General features: G+C 38.2%; 1 protein-coding gene across 2 annotated transcripts; it reads left to right on the top strand.

Moving 5' to 3' along the window:
- Positions 1–191: 191 nt before the first annotated feature.
- Positions 192–26,346, top strand: LOC306856071 (estrogen-related receptor gamma-like). 2 transcript variants are annotated; one of them, XM_079395074.1, is made up of 8 exons: positions 192–621; positions 4,340–4,444; positions 9,054–9,446; positions 10,050–10,166; positions 10,287–10,400; positions 10,556–10,723; positions 18,613–18,882; positions 24,120–26,346. In XM_079395074.1, exons 3-8 carry the CDS (start codon positions 9,059–9,061, stop codon positions 24,371–24,373), a joined length of 1,311 nt encoding a protein of 436 aa, XP_079251200.1. In that variant the 5' UTR covers positions 192–621; positions 4,340–4,444; positions 9,054–9,058; the 3' UTR covers positions 24,374–26,346. The 2 variants fall into 2 exon arrangements, with proteins under 2 accessions (XP_079251200.1, XP_079251199.1); XM_079395073.1 differs by lacking the exons at positions 192–621; positions 4,340–4,444 and adding an exon at positions 4,920–5,110 and having other exon boundaries at positions 24,120–26,269.
- Positions 26,347–27,206: the final 860 nt, after the last annotated feature.

Here is a 27,206-nt window from a genome sequence, read left to right as displayed (position 1 = left end):
AGTCCCCAAAATAGCTCGGGATGTAAGAAATCTGAACAAAGGCTTCGGATAATAACTCAAAAGTGTGTAAACTCGTGAGTCACACATACAGTAGGTCAATTTCCCTTTATTGTTTAAGCTCTGCTGCCGCTTGTGACGGAGGCGCGAGGACGCGTGATTGGAAGCGCGAGCGGACGTAACGGAGAAACAGCAGACGCAAGAGCAGAGAGGGAGGAGAAACAACGAGGATATACGTAACCGGGATCTCAGCTGTATTAGCGGAAGACAGGATCCAGGCTTCCAGTGACAACCGAAACAGCAATATGGGGAACTAGTCCAGGGAAGAGCGAATCAAACATGGATTAAACATACGCGTTTGCTCAACAGACTGCACTCGCGCCGCCATTCATTGAAAATATCGAGTAGTTGCATTGATTTTATGTCACATATAGCTTATCGTACTTAATACAGCACCAGAATTGCTAAGGTAGCCCCTTTAACAAACAGACAGAGCATCTGCTCTTTAAATCGGCGTGTAGGACAAGACACAGTAGTGTAATATATGTAAATATCGGATTTAGTGTTTGCACAAGAGTTTCTTCGGTTGGCTTCGAGGCACCAGCAATGCTCTCTGAAATACTGGTAAGTATTCATCCAACCGGCTCCCAGCAACGCAATGCTCCTTTATTTTGTGTGAGTGTAAACATTGAATGCGCCTGGTGAAGCTGATATTCGTGATTCAGATGTCATACAGTCCATCACTGGCAAATGTCCTCCGTCGCTACCAATATTTCCAATGTTACGCTCAGCAGTAAAAACTTTACACTGTAAATAGGTCAGTGTGTGCTTGTAGTACTACTAACAGCGCCAGAACACGTCTTGGCAGATTTGATTTAGTGCCTAACATTTAAATTCGCAGACTCTAGCTTATTCGTTGCATATAAATGAGTATGATGCGCTTTTATTGCGATAAAAAGGGGGGAAAGTCCGCAGTAACACTTTGCAGCACGCTGACCTTGATCGAGTTGTCCCCTAGCTCACATTGTGTCAGCGCGTAAGATCTTACCTCGGACTCTTGTACTCGAGTCATGTCGCATTTCCAGGACAGTCTGGAAACAAACTACATCTGCTTTGCATTCTTGTATTTGAGGTATTTCACGTCGTCATTGACGTACTGCAGTTGGTAGAAGAAGGTAGTAATTTAATTTGGTTATTATCTGTGTGCACACTTTGAAGTAGACTTCGTGACAGTGGTTATGTTGTCATATGTAATCAAAAGCCTTGCTTAACGCTTTACGTACTTAATCGTTTACCTCATTAAAAGTTTAACACACAAAGATTAAAAAAAGTTTAATTACGTACTCTGACAAGAATTAGACTCCAGTCATGTCAATAAAAGCTGATTGTTGTACATGGAGTCTGTTGCCCGCTTGGGGGCAGACATGTTAAGATCACGTGACATGCCTACCCTTTAATTAATGAGGGTTTATTGCAAAGTTGATTACATTTCTAGTAACTGAAATCTGTGTGATTCTGCATCCTGCCACTAGTTGTCAGTATAAATTCCACGGTATACTTTCTTACGCCACTTCGGCAAGTATACAAGTATGCATTCGAAAAGTATACTGCAAATAGCAAGCACAAGCGGTGGACATATGCACACTAAAAATTTTATCCTCGTCCAGTTTTTGCACTGAGCGATTAGAAAAAAACTTGCTGCACGTATACAGTACGCACATACTGTGCTGATGACAAAATTTGTATCACGCATACTATACGCATACCCTAGCGTACATGTAAAAACTGAAGTATACTTTGGAAAATTGGGCTGTACATTTACAGTATGCAGGTACTGTGCTGATAACAAAATTTACACCACAACACTCTACGCTAGCATGTGTGTAAAAACTGAAAAAATAAACTAATCAGTGAGTCTCTAAAATTTGTGTCAGACAGTTCTTGTAAATGTTTTAGAAATTATTATTATTATTATTGATAATATAGCAAAAACTGACAAGGTTACAGTTTTAGTGGGGGGGGGGGGGGGGGGGGGGGGTTGGTCGTGTTTAAAACTCAGTCGTAACTGGTTTCACTGAAAAAGGTCAAGGGTGAATAGTTTTCACAAAAAGTGTGTCAAGCATTATTGCAGGTATTTAATCTAAAAAAATAGTCACATAAGTCTTATGTAGGTTACATTTGTGATTAAAAAAAAAAGTATTTTTCTAATGGCTGCGTATAAATAATAGAAATTGTCTTTGAAGTGTTGGTGACCACTAGGCCCTTCATGGACGTGATTGGCAATCGCTGTTCTTAAGAAGTTGTAATCCAGTTTAGCAATTAACCTTTCAATTGTCAAGGCTCGGTGAACAAGGTCACCTTTTGAGGTCTGCTCTGACAGTCTTTGCCCGACAGTTGTAATGCATGCATACTGTAGACGAAGTCCAAAGGCTAACATGCTACTTATCTCAGATTTCTTTGCTGAGAATCAGATTTACACAGTAAACTTTAGATTAGAAATCAGTTGATCACTGCTACTATGCTTTAATTTTACACAAAGCAGCAACTGATGACAATACATACTACTGTGACTAGTTTAAGAATAAGACCAATGTCAACAAACACAATAGCATTCTGAAGTAGAGCTGTATCTAGTGTACCTCAAAAAAATAAATCAGTAACCTAAAGTGATATAAAAAAAGATAAGTAGAAATCTTTAACTAATGTTACAGAACAATTGCAGCACTGAGCTCTAAATTAAAGTAAAAAAACAATTTTTTATTTTATAAAAAACATCATTATTTAGTGCCGTTTGTTACACCATACTCTTCATAGGAGATAAGAGTCACTAAAAGATCAGGTTTATTGGCGAGTATTTGGGCTGCTTCAACCTGACTTTCATCTCTAAATATAATGTTAATTGTTTAAAAAAAAGCTTTACCAACTTAGTTGATTTGCATGTTTCTCTCATTGTCACCCTTTAAAGTTAAATCTGAAATCAGCTAACTGCACCAAAATCCCTGGGACAGTTTATCAATGCACATTTAATATCTGAACAAGATACATAATACCTTATGTTATTTTTGTTATGTGATTTTGTTTTATCACAAAGTATTCTTACTTGCAGTATCGTTTTAGTATCAATATCTTTGTTTCATTAAGATTTTGAATTAGTTTTTATATTTTCCATTTTATTTTTATTTGAATTAAAAAAAAATGTTGCTGTGTTTTTGTCAGTTTTATTATAATTTGTATATATATTTATTCTTTTTTTTTTTCAGTGTTAGTTATTTTAGCACGTCAAGTTAAACTAAATGAAATGATAAATGTAGCCTAAGTTTTTATTACTATTTTGAATTAGTTTTTATTTTTACATTTAATTTGAATTTTAGTTTTAGTCATTTTGCTGTAAGTTTTTGTCAGTTTTAATATTATTATTTTAAATATGTCTATATAATAATTGATTAAATTATAGTTATCAAGTTAAACTAAATGAAATGAGAAGTGTTGCTTTAACAACTTGAAATACAATAGAAAAAACACAAAAAACGATTCCAGTTAACGTTTATTTTATTTCAAGTGAGAATTTAGCTATTGCCCTTATCGCTTTCATTTTTTTTTTGAACTTGTTAAATTGTCTCTCAGCTGTGAAGCACATTATTCTTCACATGTATTTGCTGTCACACACACAGATCTTTTGGAGTTCCTGTGCCTGTCCTTCAAACCCTCCAGTGACTTTGACCTTTGGAATGTGTCAGAGAGCGGAGGGGGGAGGGGAATGTTGTGCACAGAAATCATATGAGAGTATACGAGTGTCCGAATGTGTGTGAAGATTGAGTGAGCAGGACCAGAGAATGGGTGCATGGGAGAAAGACAAAGAAATGGTTTCTCTCCCTGTCAGCATTTTGTGCTAATGGTGTAGGTGGTGACGTGTAAAACATGGAAACCGTGTAACAGACACACAGATTATTATGGGGTACAAATCAGCCCTGCATAAGGTTTATTGACATTGACCAGGACAGAATTTTTTTTTTAAACAAACAAAAGAGAAATAAATCAACATGCAATACCTAATGCTGAGATCACATTTACATCTAATGTTGTCTCTGATTAAATCTGACATTTTTGTTAGATATCTGCAATCCTTTTATGGGAGGTTTAAATTAGTTTTAGTTTTGAGATGATGTGGTTCAGACTAGTGGCGGTTTTGGTATTATTCATCATTTAGCCGCTTGATAGCAATGTGTGTCTCTGCTGATGCAATCCATTATATAAGGCCTTATTTTGTAATGCATAGATCAGTCATGTATATTCAGTCTCATACATTTTTTGGTGACTGACGGATTTTCTCTTTTCTTGTCAGGGTTCCTGGTGCCCAGTTTGAACTGACCTGTCTTCTGACACCAAAAGAAAGTGAGAGGATTTTCAGCACACACAAGACTAAAGACCTGTGGCTTTTGAGCAAAAGGTAAGATAATAGTTCTAAATATTTTTTCTTATTTTCTTATAAAAAATATTTTTTCATTTTTTTTTTTTTTTTTTTTTTTTAATCATATGCCCTCTTTAAAGCACTTATAACACTGTTTAAAATGAAACCGCTGAGGATCTACAGTAGCCATAGGAATTATGAAACATCATATAATCCTAGATCTATTTGTTTGAGTTCAGACCTGTGTTTAGAGTCCCTGATTTTCTTTTGCCCTTTTCTGTCTCTCATTACATCAAACATATTAACATAACTGCCTCGAGCTGAAGAAAAACAAACGACTTGCCTCTGTGCCTCCTTCTTTTCCCTTTGCTTTTATTATAGTATGGAATAATCAGTCACTAATGCTAAAGCTTTTTCTTTTTTTTCAGTCATTATTGCGTGATTATTTGAATATATTTAGTAAAAATGCGTGGCTGCCTGTGAGCAACCCTCCTCCCTCCTGAAAGCAGCCAATGACACGTTTGTGAGGAAAGTGAAGTTCAACGATGCACACTGCTAACTAAACTAAACGTATTCAGGCATGTTTATGGGAACACATACAGATTTGTTTGTGTTTGAAACCCGGTGATTCAATGAGTAGCTATTTTTGGGTTCTCCGGTAGAGACGTTTGGAGGAGGTGGGACGTATCTGAATGAGTATTAAAGGTAAGTTAGCGAAAGCTAAGCTAGTTTGGCGTGTTCTTATAAGTGGGGAGCAACGCAAAGTTAAACACACAAATTACTTTTAAAATGTATTAAACATTATAGAAAGGGAAACAAGAATTCATACTTACGAATTCAAACAAGCATCAATCCGGATGTGTTTAGGCTGTGCAGCTTTGTAGAGTACTATAGGAAGTGTTTGATTTAGTTGATAAAGTTGTAAAATAGCGCACTGAATATTGTTATTTTCACATTCACATTAGCGATGTCCGATTTGTTATTTTGAGGCATCTTTGAAGTGAACCGAACTGACTCGGTTCGTGCTGTTCTCGAGTGAACCGAACCGATTCCCAGTGAACCGAGTGATTTGATGATAAGAGAATTTGAAGTGGGGAAGGTTTGACTGATGGGTCGAAAAACGAGATGCTTATTATAGCAGAAATATTACAAATGAAACGTACTGTAAATATATTCACGATTTGGTTGTATAACAATTAAATCAACACGCAAACAAGCGATTTGGTTTTAATCTAAATAGCATTTTATCAAAACGTGCAAAAACGCAGATGATGTTAGTATCGTTTAGTGTAAATGAACGTCACATTTATCATGGCTGCAACAAACTGAACTCAGGCATATGAATTACAATAAGCTCCCTTATTAATCAAACATAAACAGCAGTATATGTGCAAATGCATTTACTGGAGGATGTTAAGAACCACTGCTCGAATTGAAGGGGGGCTGGGGGGATCCGGGACCCCCCATAAGGCATTAGGGACCCCCCATAAGAAGTAAAAAATAGACTTAGGGGGGTCCCTCAGACATTTTTACTTGGAGTAAGCCATTTAAAAGAAGAATAGTAGCTTATCTCTCTTTGTTATGCAACATTAAATAGTATATAGTTATGCATATTATGATCAAATATATTGTTTATTTTGTATAAATTGTATATTGCGAGACTAACCCCCACCCCCACCAAAAAAAAAAAAAAGTCTGATGGTGGGGACCCCCCATAAGACTTGATTCAATTCGAGCACTGTTAAGAACATAAAAAATGCCACGCCGGGATGATAGGGACCACGTGATTACGTAATAACGCCATGACGCAAGAAAGAATTGTTCGAAAGAATCGACTCACGGAAATGTGTTGGACTTCCATCACCACATCAAATTTTAAACAAGCTCACCGTTTAAAGTTCTTCATTTCTATGTATTATGAATCGGATGTCACACATCGGTGAGGTTCACATGAACCCCTGCGGGAGAGATGCACGTGTGTGACAACGGTTGCGCCTTTTCCTTTGTAATCTGTCATTTGCATGTGTTTTAACCTGAACGTGCCTCCATCATCCGGTTCTTTCATTTGATGAGGGATTTAGAGAGCTCATCTTGTCCTAACGATGAGCGATTGAATCATTTACCTCCTGTGAACTGGCGCACTTTAGCCACGTGGTCATTATTAGGTTCACTGGAGAACTCAAAGCGTTGTAAAACACTCTCTGAACAGGTCAAAACTAAAGAGTGAGAACTAAACGCCACAATTGTTGCTGTGGGTTTGTTTTAACTGAGAAACAGTTCCTATATTGATCATATAAGCAGTCTTTTCTGTTGGTATGGGGAGTACAGGTTAAAATCAAATTTCGGGCGTTCTATGTAAGTGTGGCAGAATGAACGTGTTTGGCAGAAAGTACAGTGGACTTGAAGGGATTGGGGCACAGTTACATTTTACACACTCGCCAAAGTTGCTACACATCACACATAACCAGGTGAAAGGGGAATCGTGTGTGATGTCCACCGAGGAAATGTAGAATTTGTCCATAATATGAGTGGCAGACCATGTATAATTATGATGACTCAGCAAATGTGCAATAATGTGTGTATATATATATAGTTCAATATAGGACTCATATTTCAGTCAGGAAGCTCACAAACCCAGTATTGCTCCAGTGATCATGACGAGCAGATGTCATTGCTGGTTGTGTTCCCTACTTGGCAGTCATTCTGCAATTTGGGTCATTTTTATGTGTTAATGCGCTAGAATATTTCTCGCAAAATGCTTAAAATGGCAAGATCAGCAAATGTAAGAAATAGCATGATAGGTCAGTTTGTCGCTGAGGGGAGTTTATGGACTGTGGGAGTCTGTAGGACATCACTTGTGGAGGTATAATTAGAGGATTGGTTCTCTCTCCTGGATTAATGACCCTAATCTGGTGTGGGTGGAGGCCATGCCACTGGGATTATGGACAGATTTGTGAGGAATTCTGTCGTGTGTGTGTTCTGCTCTCAAGGAGAACCTTTGTAATACATCTTCAGTTTGAATTGCTGTATGTGTTGCGTGTAGATCTTGTAGCAATACTTCAAGGTAATTTATTAATGCTGAACCCATGTATTCATACCTGATACTACCAGTAGAACGAAATCTCAAAATATTTTTAAGATTAACAATTAGAGCTGCTGTTGTGTGAACATGTTGAGCACTTTCTTACAATGTCCTCTCTCTTGGGTACTGCTGGGAAATTTTATTAATTGGTTTGTTCGGAGGTTTCAATGGGGAAAACAAAGGAAACGGCTCACGGACATCCTAACATAACACTGCTTGAGAGAGTGAGGACATATAGGTGCTTGTTCGTTGAATGCTGTCTGCTTGCTCAGCATGCACCTGCGTGTTAACTGAATGGAAAGAAGAGCCAGGATTACTGAAAAATAAACTATTACAGGGAAAAATCGTTTGTAATTTATTGCTTCTTAAAAATTCTCATTTAAAGGAGATTTATGCTGCATTTACACTGTAAAGCCTATTGCTCATAGTCAATACTGAGGTATACATTGTTTTTTTTTGTTCCACCTATTTACATTCTCTTAAAACAAACCGATTGTGCTTGCATTATGACCAGCTAAAATGCACCAGGCTGACAACAGCACAGTCTTGGATTTAATTCGTTTTTTAGTAGTAGTCCTCATAAATAATACAATTATTTTCCATTAAGAATTCCATTGAGGTGATATTTAAACCTAAACTGAGTTTTTTACTTGTGTAAGAATTTTTTGAGTGTAAAACATATTTTAATAGAATGTCCAATTTTAAATGATATTTAAACATTTTTACTCAGAAAATACATTAAAAGACATTTTTTAAATGGTCTCTCCTGGAAGAATTTTATATCATTGATTAAATAGAAATATTCTAAATTACTTTTATCAGTACTATTGTGGTTACTTGTATGTTTTTGTATATTAATGTATGATTTGTATTGAATATATATTGAAATATGTATTGAAATGATACTGTTAATGTTGCCATGAATATACGCATTGTTGCTGATATGGTGCCAAAACATACATGCATTCATAGACTGATTTCTTTGGTTTTAGGGGCACATTTTCTCTAATTTTATTAAAGGTGTTTATGTTTTGTCAAATTTTTTAATGTAATAAATTCCGTTAGAAGAACTATTTGTTCAAAACAGGCAATATTGTCTAAAATGTAACTCGCTTAAAATAATTTTCTTGTTTGATGAACTGTGCTGAAATTTGGGGGGAAAAGCACTGTTTATGGTGTGACATTGCATTATTATATCATATTTTATTACATTTATTAAACACATTTTTATAATTTTCCCCCTTTTGAATTTGGAGGCTTTTTTATAAATTGTTCTTGCCATTTTTCCCTCAAGTCCCTGGTTGTTCTGTGACATTAGATGCATGACTTCACCTTCAATCTGCTGATTAACCTTCAGGATTCACAAGTAGTAATACCCATGCATTCATTTTGATGTATTTTAAATGGTTGGATATCAAATATGTATTAGATTAAAAACGGGATTTAGAAAGTGAATCAGATGTTGAAACATCCAGTCTTGACCTTGAAGGTGATGAAGATTATGATTAATTAAAAACTGAAAAGGTCCCTCTTTTTTCCTCACTGTCACTCATTTTTCCTCCACAGGTATCATGTCTTCCAGAGAGCGACGCTCCGACCTGTACATAAAGACTGAACCCAGCAGTCCCGATGGAGGCGGCGGCGGCGGCGGTGGGAGGACCAGCCCAGGAGGAGCATCCTCAGACTCCTCTCAGAGTGGAGGAGGGGGATCCAGAGGAGAAGGCACTGGCCGCTACTCCCCGCCCCCTTACACGCCTGCGTTACGTTGCCATTTTAAGGAGGAGGGTGCGGATGGAGCTGAGGAGGGCTCTACCGTTAGCGGAGGAGGCCGCTGCAAGTATGCGCTAAGCACGCTTCCCAAAAGGCTGTGCCTGGTGTGTGGAGATGTGGCATCTGGCTACCACTACGGAGTGGCTTCCTGTGAAGCCTGTAAGGCTTTCTTCAAAAGAACCATACAGGGTGAGCTTGTCATGCTGTGTAACAGATTCACTTGTCATTACAGATAAATTGTAAGTAAGCAAAGCCCGCTAGTTGTGTGAATCAGTGTTTCCTGTCCCCCTAAGGCCACTGCTGTGTCAGCCCCTCGGCAGAACGAATCATATTTATCCAGAATTGAATGTCAAATTATTGGATGCACACAAATAAACGTGTAGCATGACAATTACAATCCGATTTGAAAACAAATGTCTCCTCTGAGCTGATTCCTTTTAAGTTATCATTTTGAATCATTCTAAAGAATCCTTCACTGAACTGAATGCAGTTGCTGAACAACAAGCCTTTACTGTGAGTTGTCTCACTCAAAATTAAGCAAGAGCTGTTTTGTTTTAAAAAATTGAGTCTCATTACTGATTAGTTGTTCACATGTAAAATAAAATGCAATACAAATATTGCTTTTTGTATTAATTATCGTTATTGTTTACAAATAAAACAATATTTCTAGCTATTTGCTACAAAAACACATTGTACTTGTACAATGACAATAAAGATATACATTCATTCATTCATACTTCTGTAGGAAACTACTCTGAACTTTTGTATGATATCCTAACCTCCATCCAACAGGTAATATTGAGTACAGTTGCCCTGCCTCCAATGAATGTGAGATCACCAAGCGCCGCAGGAAGGCCTGTCAGGCGTGTCGCTTCACCAAGTGCCTCAAAGTAGGCATGCTCAAAGAAGGTAAGGTGGCACCTAGCCAGCACAACCAATCCTCTCTCTTGCGATACCCAAGTAACTCAGTGTACGGTGTGATCCACAGGCAGTGCCAAAATCCTAATCCTCTTTCTGTGTTTGGTGTAGGTGTCCGCCTGGACCGAGTCAGAGGTGGACGGCAGAAATATAAAAGACGCCCGGAGGTGGAGAATGCTACATACCAGAATGTGCCGATACCGATAAGGAAGGAAGGAGAGAAGGGTAATAATACATAAATATATAATTTAAAAATCTATATTTATTTATTTAGAATTTAAAATGTGTAATTTTATTTATTTATTTTAAACAAACAAATTTTATGGCCTGCAATTACTGCTGCATGAACATGACTGTAATGTTGAGTTTGTTTCTCTCAGGCTCATCCAGCATCATTGTTTCGCATCTGCTGGTGGCGGAGCCAGAAAAGCTGTTTGCTATGCCAGACCCCCTGCAGCCTGACACAGCTCAGCGCACGCTCACCACTCTCTGTGACCTGGCCGACCGGGAACTAGTTGTCATCATCGGCTGGGCCAAGCACATTCCTGGTAAGTGAGAGCAAGAAGAGGAACAGTAAGACGGTTGGCAAGGAGACCGTGTCAATGAAGCTATTCTAGTGTCGAGCTACCGGTTACTCACTCTCCTGTTACTAACTTAAGCTACCACATAGTTCTGCCCGTCTCAGTCTGATTCACTGTCTGATTCATATTGCACTTGAAACTAGAAAGTAATTTCTTGATTTGCTTCTTATTTGATTGGCTAACTAAGGGCACAAAGGGGTTTATATCAGTTTGCCTGAAAACAAAGTGTGCGTCTCAATCAGCTCCTTAGTTCAGTAGTCAGGGCACTGATCAGGGAGGCTGTCTCAATCGCAAAAACCTTCCAGTGCTCTGAAACGTTGACTTTCTACAAAGCACCATGAAAACCAGGGAGTATCAATGGTCACCATATTCCCTTATTCTGAAGTGTGAATTTTTGTACATTAGGGGTGGGCAATGTGACCATAATCTTATATCAAGATGTGAATCATATAATGATAACGGTAACGATATAAATCACAATACAGTTATTTGTGCTTTAAATAAGGTCTTTATTAGGTTTGGGCTGATAGATGATGCCATCGTCCATTGCCAATGACTGACAGACATCCCCCCCCCCCTTCTGCAATCCGCCGCATCCCAATACCGTGTTCGGAAAGGAAATTAAGTGTACTACGGAACCCCTAATGGGAATAAATAGCCTACGAAATGGGAGGATAAAAAAATATATATATTTCAATACTTTCTCTCGCTAGTAAATCGTTAAATCGATTAAATCTATGTTTTTTGTATTGTTTTGTTTTTTAATTATACAGTATTTTTTGGGACCTGTAATTATTTAAAAAAAATTTAAAGTTAAAAAGAACAGTGTTTAGTCAAAATACTACAATATAAACTATTCAAATACTTTTTTATACTTTATAAAAAGTTTAAAGAAAGTAAAATAAGCCTTATTCAGAAAGGATGTTAAATGGATAAAATTGATAGTAAAGACTTCTATTGTTAGAAAATATTTCTATTTTGAATAAATGCTGTTCTTTTAAACTTTTTATTAATCAAAGAATCAAAGAAAAAAAGAAACACGGGTTCCAAATAAATATGAAGCAGCACAACAGTTTCAACGCTGATAATAAATCAGTATATTAGAATGATTTCTGAAGGATCATGGGACACTGAAGACTGGAGTAATGATGCTGATAATTCAGCTTTGATCTCAGGAATACATACTATTTTAAAGTATAGGTATTAAAATAGGAAACCAATATTAGAAATTGCAATAATATTTCACTATATCACAGTTTTTCTGTATTATTGAAATGAATACAGCCTTGATGAGCAAGAGACTCAAAGTCAAAGACTCAAAAACAAGGTCAATTGTTTATCAGGTTTATAATATAGGCATAATATATTATCAAAACAAACTATTTAAACTGATAGAATAGAATAAGTTAAATCTGTAAGTTAAATATAAAAAAAGTGAACACATGAATTCTTCTATAGCTGTCTAAACATTATGAAGTACAGTTTGTACAATACTCTTGTGTGTGACTGTACATGTTTCAGAGTTTTGTTACCCATCCTCCCTTATTTCCAGCACTTAATCAAGCCACTCTTCTTTAATACATAAAAAGTCGTGACGTATTGTCAAGTATGGTGACCCATACTCGAAATTGGTGCTCTGCGTTTAACCCATCCAAGTGCACACACACAGCAGTGAGTAGTGAACAAATGCACACACACACACACACACACACACACACACACACACACAGTGAACACACACTCGGAGCAGTGGGCAGCCATGCTGCGGCGCCCGGGGAGCAATTGGGGGTTCGGTGCCTTGCTCAAGGGCACCTCAGTCGTGGTATTGAGGGTGGAGAGATACCAAAGCTGGACATTCCCTCCCCCCACCTACACATTCCCTCCCCCCACCTACACAATCCCTCCCCCCACCTACACAATCCCTGCCCCCACCTACAATCCCTGCCGGCCGGGGGCTCGAACTCGCAACCTTTCGATTACGAGTCCGACTCTCTAACCATTAGGCCACGACTTCCCCTAAAGTCGTGGCCTAATGAGGACGTTTTATTTCACATGTCATTGTGTTGTCTCTCGTGTTGAGCGCACTTCAACCATTGAATATTCAGTTTCTACAGCGACTCGTTTGGTGCACATCGTTCTCTTTCTATGAAACCTGTAAACCACATTCACCGGCTCTAACTCTGTCGTGACATCAGCTCTATAGCGGTTTGCCCGAGCATTGCTATTCTTTGCTTTTTACTGGCGGCATTTAATCAAATGGCTTCCCAACTCATATTTGTGTGCGCGAGGCACATTATTTCTTCTGCGCGTCCGCGGTGGAAGAAGAGCGCGCTCAGCTTAGAGGGAACACTGTGTGGGAGCACTGTATTTAAGGTAGCCCGTCAGGCAGGGCAGTGATACATTTTGGTAGCCCGACTAGAAAACACAATAGCCCCGGGACGTCGGGCTAGCGATTTTGCGAGCCCTGTTACGTGCTCATGTTTATTTAACGAAGCCTTTTGGGAAAATAGGTCAGTTTTGATATTGTGGCGGGTCACCATAAATACATGTATGGGAAACACATCCCACAGCACAACAACTTGAGCCCAACTTTGTTTGTAGCCGGCGCCACTAACCAGACCGATAAACAAACACAGACCGAAAGGTAAGTTCAGGCCAGGCGCGTGTGTCAGATAAAACCATCTATACAACGGAGCTGCAGTACTTCCCACACATTTTACAAGATTAGATATTTGTCAGTGGTGCTCAGTATCTGCAAATCATTCGCCATTGTCCTATCAGTCATCTCTGCTTAATCTGTGTATGTGGTAAGTAACTTTCATGTGCTGTAATGTAATGGGCAACCACTAGCTAGGGGCTAATGTCCCTTTAGTGGCTCCGTAGAACGCGTTATTTGTTTCTGTGCCTTTCTGCATACAGATTCATGCTTCGGGCACACCCCTAACCCCGCCCCCCGATGTCATCGTCCATCACAATGTTTCTCTGAAGACTGTAGATGTTTTCACTCTTTTGTTGTTTGATTAACATGAATGACAAGACAGCAGGAATATTAGATGAACATCGCGCTCCATGAACATCCTTCATGTGCTTGTGTCTCTCAGACAGTGCATGCATATAGTGAAATTAATTCTCTTTCGCTGCTGATTGCGTTTTAAAAGGTTAAAATCACTTGTTTTTAAACCGCAATGCTTAAAACAAGTGCATACGATAAGTTTTCATGACCACGTAGCCAGAGGTGGGTAGTAACGAGTTACATTTACTTCGTTACATTTACTTGAGTATATTTTTTGGGTAACTAATACTTTTAGAGTATATTTTAAAATGGGTACTTTTACTCTTACTCAAGTATATTTTTAGAGAAAAAACGGTACTTTTACTTCGTTACTGTGGGCGACTCTCCTCTCGTTACTGTATCTTAATGCAATACAAGTTAAAAATGCTTCAGTTTATTCCAAACGCGCCGTCTACTTTTCTCTGGGCAATGAACGATGCCCATTCGCGAATGATTCATTCTTTTGAGTCGATTCTATTTAAAGGCTTTATCAAACCAGTTGGCAAACCAGTGAATCGGTTCGCGAATCAGTTTGAATGATTCGTTCAGTTCCCTGCCGCACGCGCTGAGTCTCTGAAGCGGTTCTCACTCAGATAACAGAAAGTTTAAAAACATCAAGAGCGCTGAAGACGTGGCTTTGGATCTACAGTCAGTTGAAAGCAAATCTGCAAAGGCTTGTTTGTTTAGAGCTAACGTTATATGAAGATCTTTTATTAGATGAACACCGCGTGTGCTGTCTACTGTTCCACAGGTAGGCCTATAGGCCACGATACCACTATGACATTACCAGTTTGTTGTACATGTACCTTACATTAAATACAATGTATAATTTATACATTAAATAAGCTGTCACAGAGTATGAAATGAACACTCGCGGAACCCGCGTTAGCTCTGCGCAGCGGCGCGCGGCCTGTTCTAGACACAATTAATCATATTTTTACAATATTTAGCTTGCAAAAATATAGGCTACATTTGTTTAAATTTTGCAGAACAGAAGATCCGTCAATATGCATTTGTTTCGTTATGTTCAGAGCAGTCATGTGAGGCGTTTTCAGAGGTTTCAGTGTCAGAGGTTATAGGATAAAACATAATTAATTTACTTTAAAATATAATTTAATTCAGTGATGCAAATCAGAATTTTCATCAGCTGTTACTCCAGTTTTCGGAGTCATATGATCCTTCAGAAATCATTATAATATATCGATTTATTACCAGTTTTGGAAACAGTTTTGCTGCTTAATATTTTTTGGAACCTGTGCCATTTTGTTCAGTATTCTTTGATGAATAGAAAGCTAAAAAGAGCAGCACTGATAATAAATCAACATGATTTCTGAAGGATTATGTGACTCTGAAGACTGTGGTAAAGGCTGATGAAAATTCTGATTTGCATCACTGAAATAAATTACATTAAAATATATATACAGGTCCTTTTCAAAAAATTAGCATATTGTGATAAAGTTCATTATTTTCTGTAATGTACTGATAAACATTAGACTTTCATATATTTTAGATTCATTACAACACAACTGAAGTAGTTCAAGCCTTTTATTGTTTTAATATTGATGATTTTGGCATACAGCTCATGAAAACCCGAAATTCCTATCTCAAAAAATTAGCATATTTCATCCGACCAATAAAAGAAAAGTGTTTTTAATACAAAAAAAGTCAACCTTCAAATAATTATGTTCAGTTATGCACTCAATACTTGGTCGGGAATCCTTTTGCAGAAATGACTGCTTCAATGCGGCGTGGCATGGAGGCAATCAGCCTGTGGCACTGCTGAGGTGTTATGGAGGCCCAGGATGCTTCGATAGCGGCCTTAAGCTCATCCAGAGTGTTGGGTCTTGCGTCTCTCAACTTTCTCTTCACAATATCCCACAGATTCTCTATGGGGTTCAGGTCAGGAGAGTTGGCAGGCCAATTGAGCACAGTAATACCATGGTCAGTAAACCATTTACCAGTGGTTTTGGCACTGTGAGCAGGTGCCAGGTCGTGCTGAAAAATGAAATCTTCATCTCCATAAAGTTTTTCAGCAGATGGAAGCATGAAGTGCTCCAAAATCTCCTGATAGCTAGCTGCATTGACCCTGCCCTTGATAAAACACAGTGGACCAACACCAGCATCACTGACTGTGGGTACTTGACACTGGACTTCAGGCATTTTGGCATTTCCCTCTCCCCAGTCTTCCTCCAGACTCTGGCACCTTGATTTCCGAATGACATGCAAAATTTGCTTTCATCCGAAAAAAGTACTTTGGACCACTGAGCAACAGTCCAGTGCTGCTTCTCTGTAGCCCAGGTCAGGCGCTTCTGCCGCTGTTTCTGGTACAAAAGTGGCTTGACCTGGGGAATGCGGCACCTGTAGCCCATTTCCTGCACACGCCTGTACACGGTGGCTCTGGATGTTTCTACTCCAGACTCAGTCCACTGCTTCCGCAGGTCCCCCAAGGTCTGGAATCGGTCCTTCTCCACAATCTTCCTCAGGGTCCGGTCACCTCTTCTCGTTGTGCTGCGTTTTCTGCCACACTTTTTCCTTCCCACAGACTTCCCACTGAGGTGTCTTGATACAGCACTCTGGGAACAGCCTATTCGTTCAGAAATTTCTTTCTGTGTCTTACCCTCTTGCTTGAGGGTGTCAATGATGGCCTTCTGGACAGCAGTCAGGTCGGCAGTCTTACCCATGATTGCGGTTTTGAGTAATGAACCAGGCTGGGAGTTTTTAAAAGCCTCAGGAATCTTTTGCAGGTGTTTAGAGTTAATTAGTTGATTCAGATGATTAGGTTAATAGCTCGTTTAGAGAACCTTTTCATGATATGCTAATTTTTTGAGATAGGAATTTTGGGTTTTCATGAGCTGTATGCCAAAATCATCAATATTAAAACAATAAAAGGCTTGAACTACTTCAGTTGTGTTGTAATGAATCTAAAATATATGAAAGTCTAATGTTTATCAGTACATTACAGAAAATAATGAACTTTATCACAATATGCTAATTTTTTGAAAAGGACCTGTATATATATATATTTTGAACGGCAGTGTGTGTGTGTGTGTGTGTGTGTGTGTATATACACATACACATTACATAAATGTAATCTATATATCTAAATAAAAATAGACTATATTCAGTACCTATATGATCCAAAGTAACTAAGTACTTGAGTAGTTTTTTTATCCGATACTTTTTTACTCTTACTCAAGTAATTATTCAGACTATTACTTTTACTTTTACTTGAGTAAATATTTCTAGAATTACTTTTACTTTTACTTGAGTACAGTTTTTGGGTACTCTACCCACCTCTGCACGTAGCACAACAACATCATGTGAGCGTGTAACCGCAATAGAGACGATAGTCTAAAATCTCTACCGGTTATCTAATTTCTGCCAATTAATGGATAATTAGTGTACCGGTATATCGCCCACTGCTAGTGTTCATGATGTAGTGATTCATGACCTAGGCAGCTAAATGTGGCACACCCCATAGTGTATTAGAATAATATAGGATGAAATAATCACTGGATTTTGTCAGGAATCACCTGCCAGTTTAGTGGCATCTAATTTTGTTTTAAACAACTAGTAAGTATTGTTAAATTCATATACAGTTTATGTTCTAATTTTTGTAGTGGCAAAAGTCGCTTGCAATCTGTGCAAAAAGTAGCAGACATCCTCTTCTTGAAATATCCTATTTTAATTTGTGGTAAAAGTTCTTCATCATCTTTACTCATGCAAATGGTTCATCTGCTTAAACTTTTTACTGGGAAGTGTTACTTACTAGCCAAGTTGCACTAATATACTTGGTGGTTGGTAGGAAAGCACATCAAATGCTAATGTGCCAATAACAGGCTAATATTTCAGGAGGCTATGAAAAAGCCAGCTATAAAACAGTTAGCAGCTTTTTAGTCACTGATATTTTCACAGTTCTGCACTGCCTGAAAGTGCTGATCAATCACAGCTGTCTGTAGAGAACAGGTGCCTAAAGAAAGATTATAATTGAAGCGAATTGGAGCAGGTGAGTCAGAGCTCCAGTCAGAACGTGGAAGACTTTTCTCCTAATTGCTGTCCGAGCTCAGTCTTGGAAGGAGCGATTTCAATCGCTTTTGTCAGTCTCTGGCTATTTTCAAGACCTCCAAATTTAGAACACTATTGTGAGTGTCCACCGTGTCTTGGGACTCAATAACAACTCTTATCCCGCTCTCCTCACTCCACATATACTAGATCTGATGAGCGGGCCTTTTCAGTCTCTGTAGGAGGGGAGGATTGTGGGATTAACAGTGCTGACACAGTCAAAAAGTTGAAAAATGTTCAACATTATGCAAATGAGTGGCGAAAAACGCATCTCGAGGTGAAGGTGGTGACATCTGTCATAAGCATTTCGAAGTCCACTGACAGTGCTGGAGTTTCACATCGTCACGTATTACTATATTGAATTAAATTCATAAATGCAGTTAATAAATGCATTAATATAAAAATACTATATTAATGAAAATATTATAACAGTATTAATTAATATTATGTAGCCTTTCTCAATTAAGCAAATATTTTCAGGTTTTTCAAATCAATTATTCAGTAAACAGTGTTAAGTGGTTTTCTCTTTTTCATGTCATTTTTAAAATGTTTTATTAACAATACTGACATAACAAACTGTGGCAGGTCTTTTAGGCTAATATTTCAATACTTTGTCACCCATCTGATTTTTGACCAACCTTTTCCATTCAAGACAAGCCCATCTGTGTTTGTGTATTTTGAGCATGTTTTCTTCTGCATCAGTGGACGTGTGGCGTGAACCTCTTTTTTCTTCCTTATCCAGGCTTTCTCTCGCTGTCACTGGCTGACCAGATGTCCGTGCTACAGTCGGTGTGGCTGGAGGTGTTGGTGTTGGGGGTGGCGTACCGCTCTCTCGGCTGTGAGGACGAGGTGGTGTTTGCTGAGGACTTCGTGCTGGATGAGGAGATGTCTCGTGTGGCCGCTCTCACCGAACTCAACGCCGCCATCAGCCAACTCGCTCGGCGTTTCAGAGCCCTGCAGCTGGACCGCGAGGAGTTCGTCATGCTCAAGGCCATCGCGCTCACCAACTCAGGTGCACTTCCTGTCAAGATTTTCCTATTAGTGACTCATTCATTCCGCAGTCTATTTCTGTTCCCTGACCAACCGGTTACCTTCTGATCACAACCTGCATGACCCGACTGAGTCAGCCAGTAATTAAGACCAGACCGTATTCTGTTTTGTGTTGTAAACATACCTGCCTTGTACGAATTCGTCCCCCACCCGGAAGAACCCATGAAACTTTTGATTACTCAGTCGCATGCTTTGAATCTTGAACACACCCAAGACCTCTTCCTTACACCTCACATATCTGTGTGTACATGCTAAACATTAACCCCCACCAGCATAACTATTCATGTGGCAGTGACCTTTGGCACACGTGGCAAGCGTTAATTACAAAAAGAGATTCATATGTTTTGGATTTCTTGAATTGTTGTTACACAACTGCATTTGTAACTGTTCCTTGCAGTAATCCTCATAAAGCTGCAGCCACATTGGACTTGGAGCATACAGAATTTACTTTGGGCATCACAACAAACAGGATGTCACGGACTAGGGACAATACATCTAATAATACATAAAAAATGTGAATATTTACTCTAGCGTTCACAAACATTTTGGGGTCTGGTAAATTTAAAGGATGCAGTGAATTGAACAGAAGGAACAGTACTGTTTTCAACATTGATAATAATAAAAAATTAGGGGTGCTCCGATTTGGCTGATAATCGCTTTGGGATGTTTGATCGGCGATCTCTATAAAGGCCGATCTTAAAAAAAACTAGCTGATGACGTGCGTGCCATGAAAGGTATAACAGGACATGCAACGGCCACTGTCTCCTTCTCTGTCCAGCGCGGGTGAAATAATTATAATGCTGAAGGTGAGGTACAATTCATATTTATACATTAAATAACATATAAAGTAATTTGAAACTTTCTGTGAGACATCATTTCATAAACAGCCTGTGTGAATCACTGCGCGCGCTTTCCCTCTCAAAATGAGCAAATGGCTGCAAATCACATTGCGTCTGCATTATAAGTGAGCTGCACACTGTATAGTTGACTCAGGAATTAGGGATGCAGGATATTGGATTTATGCTGATATTTTATATCTAATTTTGCCCGATACTGATACATTTCCTTTTGTTTGGAACAACACCAAGTCTCTCCTGTGCAGAAATTATAAGCAAAATTTTTTTTTAATTTTGGTTAGTTTTTAACAAGAACGTAAGGTTTTTTGACAGTACATTGAAGCTTTGAAAATAACTATAAATAAACGATATCAATTGCTGCATCCCCCCCCCCCCCCCCCCCCAGAAAAATGCAGTGTTAACCCTAACATTTTATTTTAATATTTAGCATTTGTAGATGTTCGAAAACAAAAAAAGTTGTAAAAATTCTGAAAAGCATTTAGAGCTCATGATTTGTTTAAAAATAAAACATTACACTATTGAATAAATCGGTATATATAAAAATTATTTAATTTACAAGTGTCATGTTTGTTTTTTGTTTTTTTATTAAAAAAAATTCATGTAAGCTTTTGACTATTAAATCAAAACATACTCGTTTTGTGACATCAATTACTGCTCATTTAATCAGTAACACAGTCTAAATGTTAGTTGTGTAGACTATTTTACTTTTAATTTAATTAGAAGTAGGCCAACAGCGCCCCCTACAGATTAAAACTCTTTACCGAACGGGCGTTAGGACCCGGGGGAGGCTGTCACTGCTGCCGCTGTACGTGCTACTGTTTATACCATAGACATATGTCATCCTCGTCGACTTGCAGTGCACATGCGGACCGCTAGTCTGTAGTGTCCACGGGCATGTTGCTGGTGTAACCCGCAGTACCACGGCAAAAGAAGTGGCTTGTTGGAGAAGCATTATATACGTGACGGTGGCAAATAAATATCAAATCATTATTTAAAAAAAAAAAAAAGGGGACAACAACGGAACAGGAGAAGATGGCATTCTTTCAGTCTCCACAAGGACGTGTACCACGGCAGATCAACATTGTCGCGGACAACTACTGATGTATAATGCTATGTAGTATAATAAATAAGACACTTGTTCTTTTGCTTTGTTTTATTTTAAATAAGGTGTAACATTAAACTATATTACAGTGCTCATAAACGCACACAAAACTCAAGTACATACGGAGGGAGGGGTTCTAGCAGACCAATCACAGCACTTGCGGTCCACGTAGAATTGACCCGCTGTTAGATTTTTGGAGAGGTGCACGTCAGGTACGGCGTAGGTTATGGCGCAGGCCTGTACGTCGAGTTCGACGCAGAAGTAAAATTGGGCTTAAAAGCCTCGTCCGTTTGGGAAGGTGCACGCGCAGTCAGCGGAGGCTCACGAAGTGGAGCCAGGCGAGAGTATAAATCCTGTTTAAGTGCTTTCACAGATTAAGTGCAGCGATCTAAATCAGCAGGGCTCTAGACTCATTCTTCCCACTGGTCGCACTTTTGCGACTAACTTTCTCAGTTGGTCGCACGAGCACATAATTTGGTCGCAAGTTTTATTTTTTTTTTTTTTATACAACATTTGATTAATCGATGCATGCTGATGAACTTTTATCATAGTTTATAGTTATATGGTAACGAAAGTGTTCAACATTCAACCCGCTCTTTTTCATCAGTATTATTTGTGATTTAAAATTTTGTGAACCGGAATTCCTTTTTTCGTGCGCTTTCACTTTCAAATTTGCAATCTTGGAGTCACGTTTTACTAGAAAAGATCATTGTCTGTTTTGTTTACATCTATATACCTTTCACTTTTTAAGACTAAAACAAAAGATGGATTCATTGTTATTCTTAATTAAAAAGCACAACTACAACAAAATAGTAGGCTGCAATGACAAACTGTCTTATGTTTATTAACAAAAACTAATAAGACGAGGCATGGCATAGGGCACATCACATGCTGTATTATATACCGATAAATAAATTGCAGAATGTTTAGCAAACACTGAGGAATCAAATAAATAATATTTTTAAAAAATAAGGAAAGCCTCCATAGCGTAACGTGAGGTAAACAGCAAAGATAACAAGCTTTTCAAAACAAAAAGAAAAGTAAAACTAAACTGGCTGTCACTGACAGGACCAAATCCTCCGTCACGCTCAGTCCGCTGCGCCCACCTTCGCGCTTGTGCTGACACGGCGAGTATAAACCAGGCTCTACCCACGAAGCGCTCACGCTGACCATGCACTCGCACACGTCAAATGTTTACTCGCACATTCTCAAAAAAATGGTCGCAGTCTAGAGCCCTGATCAGTGAATCATCATTCAGACAAAACTTTTATTCAAGAATGAGCCACACTGATCACGTAATCTAATCACCAGCACACCCTGAGCACATGTGAGTTAACATATTCCTCTTATCGGCAAGACATATCGGCATAATTTTTCATATCCGGCCGATATTTGCATTTAAAGCCATTATTGGCCGATTCCAATATCAGTCCGATAATATCGTGCATCCCTAACAGAAATTGTCACTTGCACAATAGAGGCAGTGTTACATCATTACTAAAGTTTATAAATTGCTTTTCTTGTTCATTCTTGCCAGTGTTCACGGATCGGAGCGTTCTGCACGCGGTTCCGTCTGCAGCAGTGCAGAGCTAGGCTTAAAGGAAAAGAGCTCTTTTAGATAAACAAGGCAATAACACATGGCACTCATGGAGGTATGGAAAGCAAAGTTCTTTATAAACCGCAGGATTGCTTGTAATAAAGATTTAAATGCAAAAGAAAATTCAGTAGAGCTGACTGTTTCTGCCGATCATAAGTTAATTTAGAATGTTTGTGATAACATAAGAAAAGTAGTTTAAATGTTTTGCCGCTTGCTTGAGCAACTTAATATATAAATCTAGAAGTAGCCTAAATGCAAAAGTAAAAAGCATTGAATAATGTGTTTCTTATATTTATTGCATTGAAACACGTCTATAAAGGTTGCATTTCATAGGGCCCTATAATTTTATTTATATATATATATATATATATATATATATATATATATATATATATATATATATATATATATATATATATATATATATATTTCTTTTTATTATTATTTTTTTTTGTGGTAATAAAAACTGATTTAAGTGAACAATAGCTTTTAAAATGACTTAAAATACATAGATAATAGCAATGATGCAATAATAATTAGTTCAAATAAAGTATCAAAAGCAAGAAATTATATGGTTTTATTGAACAAAATGTATTATAAACAATAGAGCTAATGTAGATTACGCATTACAACAAAGGCCTGCAGTGGGCGCCGACGACTTGATGATTGTTTTTTACACATTACTGCGCGATCTAATCCTTGTTTAATATTGACCAAGCACCATTTAATTCAAATTTCCACTTAATCTTTAATATTTGGCCATTTCTTTATGACAGAAATGCTATAGCAACTGTAATTAAATGAATATGTGGACACCAAAACGTGTAAACTCAGAGTACCCAAACTCGCAACAATATGCAGAGATGTAGTTTGAGACGCTCCACATGTAAATGATAACAGTTTCTGTGGAAATACGCTGTGAGACGCACGAACTTAACCTACACACATGTAAAATAATTAAAGCGCATATACGGTGTTAGAACTGTATCGCATATAATATTTAATTAAATCATAGCATTTGTGAATTCACAATTATGCTTAATTATGAATTTTAAATGGGTTTAATATATCATGCAGCCTTGGAAAATAGTCTAATAATGTGTTTTATGGATTCTCGCCCGTGAAATGTGCCACTTCCGGTATTTTGCCAGTTAGTCGACGCGAGCAAAATGAAGTCGACTAAAATCGACGAATCGTGACAGCCCTAGTTAGTATTACTACTTTTAATGGATGATTGTGTGTTGCGCGTCTGTGACTTACTTTCCGTTTCATTTGCGGCAATTTGCTGAAGAGATACTCGGCTACTCGTTCATGACCATGCATGTAGCTTTAGTGCTGCATATCTGACTATAACACACTCTCACAAGTTTATTATTTTACATGGGAGGAGTAAAATTTACATATGTGGTTTTAACATCCAGATGCATTTACCCTTGTCCAGTTTCGTCTGGGATGCGTCCAAGACCACCTCCTGAAGTGGTTTAAGCTATCAAATTTAAATCTGTCTCGAAAGCATTTCGGAGGGCATTTACACCTGGTCTTTTCACGATCGGATCAGAGAAAATGCATAAAGTGACCAGTTGTAAACAGGCCCGTTTAGATACAAGTGTCTAATCACTCATCCTCCTCTACACCTCTTTCAGACTCGGTGTACATTGAGGACATGGAGGCCGTGCAGAAGTTACGGGACCTGCTGCATCAGGCTCTGCTGGAGCTGGAGGTCCAGCGACACCCTGACGACCCTCAGCGCGCAGGACGTCTCCTCCTCACCCTGCCCCTCCTAAGGCAGACCGCCGGCCGGGCCCTCACCACCTTCTACAGCATCAAAACCCGCGGCGGCGTGCCTATGCACAAACTCTTCCTGGAGATGCTGGAGGCCATGATGGACTCACCCTAGAGAAGAGACGACGAGGAAGGATGAAGAAAACAGGCAAATCATTGGCCTGGAGTCTTTTTGTGTGCGCAAGGGCTACAAAAGCCAAAAGAAAACACTTTTTGGGGTTGAATATGAAGAAGACGCTTTGTGTAGCTGTCCGCCGGTACTGATCTTTCACATGCAATGCTCCTCCTTCACTTGATTTCAATGGGTACCACGTCAACACTAGGGTTAGATACACTTAATATTTATATCAGTGTTAGAGAAACTGTGTAATTCATTCTGTCACTTCACGGCCATCCTGATAAGTGTTTCTAGGAGCTAACCATTACTGTAAACTCAGAGAAATTCACGTGCCAAGGGCGCCTACTGAGACTACAGCAATATGAACTCTTCCCTGAATCGCACGATTCAGTGATATCTCCTTCTTTAGCAATGGTAGGCCATCTAAACAAACTGTCGCTATCACTACAGTTATAACCGTGTAAGCTTTCTTTTTCTCCTTAAACCACTGCAAAAAAGGCACTTGTGTAAAATTAATAACGTCTTTTATAATGCACTCGCCATACTACAAGTGCTATTTAACTTTGTTCCGCTAGCTTTTTGTGGAATATGCAACACATAGGTGAAGATATACAGGAGGAAATACAGCTCAAGACAAACATATTTCAGTTTACTGGTACTGCAAAAATACTGCATATTACGTAAAGCAATATGAAAGATTTCATAACTCATTTGATGTCAGCCGTTTTCAAAACAAGAGGCTGCCATGCCACGTTCTGCTTCAAAACTAAATTTAGTAGTGGTGTAGTCGCATAGCAAAGTCAGATTTTTTTGATTGTAGTAAATTTTAATAAACCATGCCGTCCTTTGTATATTAGCCAGTTGTTAAAAAAAAAATGAACATCATCGTTTTGGGATATGGATTATGTGAATGGGAGATTATAGGTACTATAAATGCTGAACTGAATCAACAGTGCGTCTAAATCAGGGTAAATGGGGAGTTTTTTCCTCCTGTTGGCCACTATAGTATGATTTTTGCTGTAATAGTTTTTCAGACGGTGTGGGACCCTCTGATATCATCCTCGATTCTTCAGATGACACTGGCCTGCTTGCGAATGATTGGGAGTAATTGGTTTGGAAAGACATGTTTTAGTCATTCAGAAGAAAGATCATATTCTGTATTGTAATCTTTCATTTGTGCACAGACGCAGCCGGACGGTTGCAGGTTCATTCTGTGATATTCAAACTGAAAGCCTCTGTGGTGCAGAGCAACATTAAATGCAAATTGGAAAGCCTCACGATTTGGGCTGATCCCAAGCCTTCGCTTCGAGACTCTTCGTTTGGTTGTTTTAGGATGTGTTTGAGTGATATCCTCATCATTGTTTGTTTTGCAGACGCTCATCTGGTATTATATGCAATCCTACTCTGTTCAGAGTGCTACAACTCCTCTACCTTTTATTTATTCTACACATGTGAAAACAGGAGGAAGAAAAGCCAGTTGCCATTTTGGCCTCTTTACCAATTTAAGTACTAAAAATGAAAACCACTGTTGTACAGAGTTAGACCTCGGAGGTGACATGTGATTTTCATTGTATACTGTTCGCAGCAATGATTGTATGAGTTCTCTGAAAGGGGTCCGCTACAGATACCCGCCACAGATGCAGAGGGAAAGAATCTTCCAAGGTTGATATTTATAATATTTTCAGCAACATGGGGTTTAATCTGGGTCTGCAGATTTTTTTAGTCCAGGATACTGAGGGGACGTGTTGTGATTCAGGCCTTTTTGGTGATCATACGAGTTTCTGTTGCTCATTTTGTGCTCATGGCATGAGTTTAGGTTTTGGTTTTTCTATATAGACTATGAAGCTTGGCCTCAGGTTTGGTATTGAAATAAAGCAATTCATTTGGGAGATTATGAAATGTCTGTTTTGTATTGAATTGTTTTTTAGATTTATCTTTTTGTGATTTAAAGTACTAACTTTAAGACATGAAAACCAGTGGACGTTATATTCCTGTGTTCATTTTTGCTCAATATAGTATTGCAGATTTCAGGCACTAGTGTGTGCTTATCACTGCAAAACGTTCTCTCTTTTTTCTTAAAATTATGCCAGTTTGGCTGTTAAGGGAATTTTGGGATATTTCGGTAAACTCGGTTTAATTTTTTGGATTCAATCTATATGCATTTATCAAAACTGAAGAATGCTTTTTTTTCAGTATATATATATAAATATAATTTTTTTTTTTATTTTTTTTATTTTTTTTTATACACAGGAAGTTAATGTCTCTCGTAAGTAGTCTATTGGGATGTCATGGACTGTGTACATAACCATGAATGAGTGGGTCCATTCAAAGACAGCTGTAAAATATGTCAATGTTTGTGTCGATAATAACTCTAATATAACGATGATATTACAGTAGTGTTTTCATAATGGTAAGCATTATATAAAGCCATTTTGTCTGTCAGACTTAGAACAAAACATATGATTGAGAGATAAATTACATTCATGTCTAGGTGTTTTTTGTGTGTCTGTATATTTATGTAAATGAGCAATACCAGAATTTACCAAAATGTTTGTTTTCACATTTTTCTGTATATTGATATACTGTAAATCAAACCTCAACAGTAACACTAGTGATAACAGTCAATAGTAATAATAAGAACTACAGTAAAGAACAAATCAATATTTGTATTCCAAAATGTTGTATTTAAAAGATTAAAATCTATTTTTTACTCAATTTGCGGATGTTTATTAATATTATTGTTCTGGTATTTGTGTGGGTTGAAGTCAAATGATTGTAAATGTGCTTTTTGTTTGTTTGTTTCCTTTTTGTAAAGCTCAGTGGTTCTTCA

The sequence above is a fragment of the Barbus barbus genome (assembly GCF_936440315.1).
Source record: "Barbus barbus genome assembly, chromosome: 36".
Classification (NCBI taxonomy): domain Eukaryota; kingdom Metazoa; phylum Chordata; class Actinopteri; order Cypriniformes; family Cyprinidae; genus Barbus; species Barbus barbus.
The sequence above is the reverse complement of the archived record's forward strand: the minus strand, read 5'-3'. Positions and strand labels throughout refer to the sequence as shown.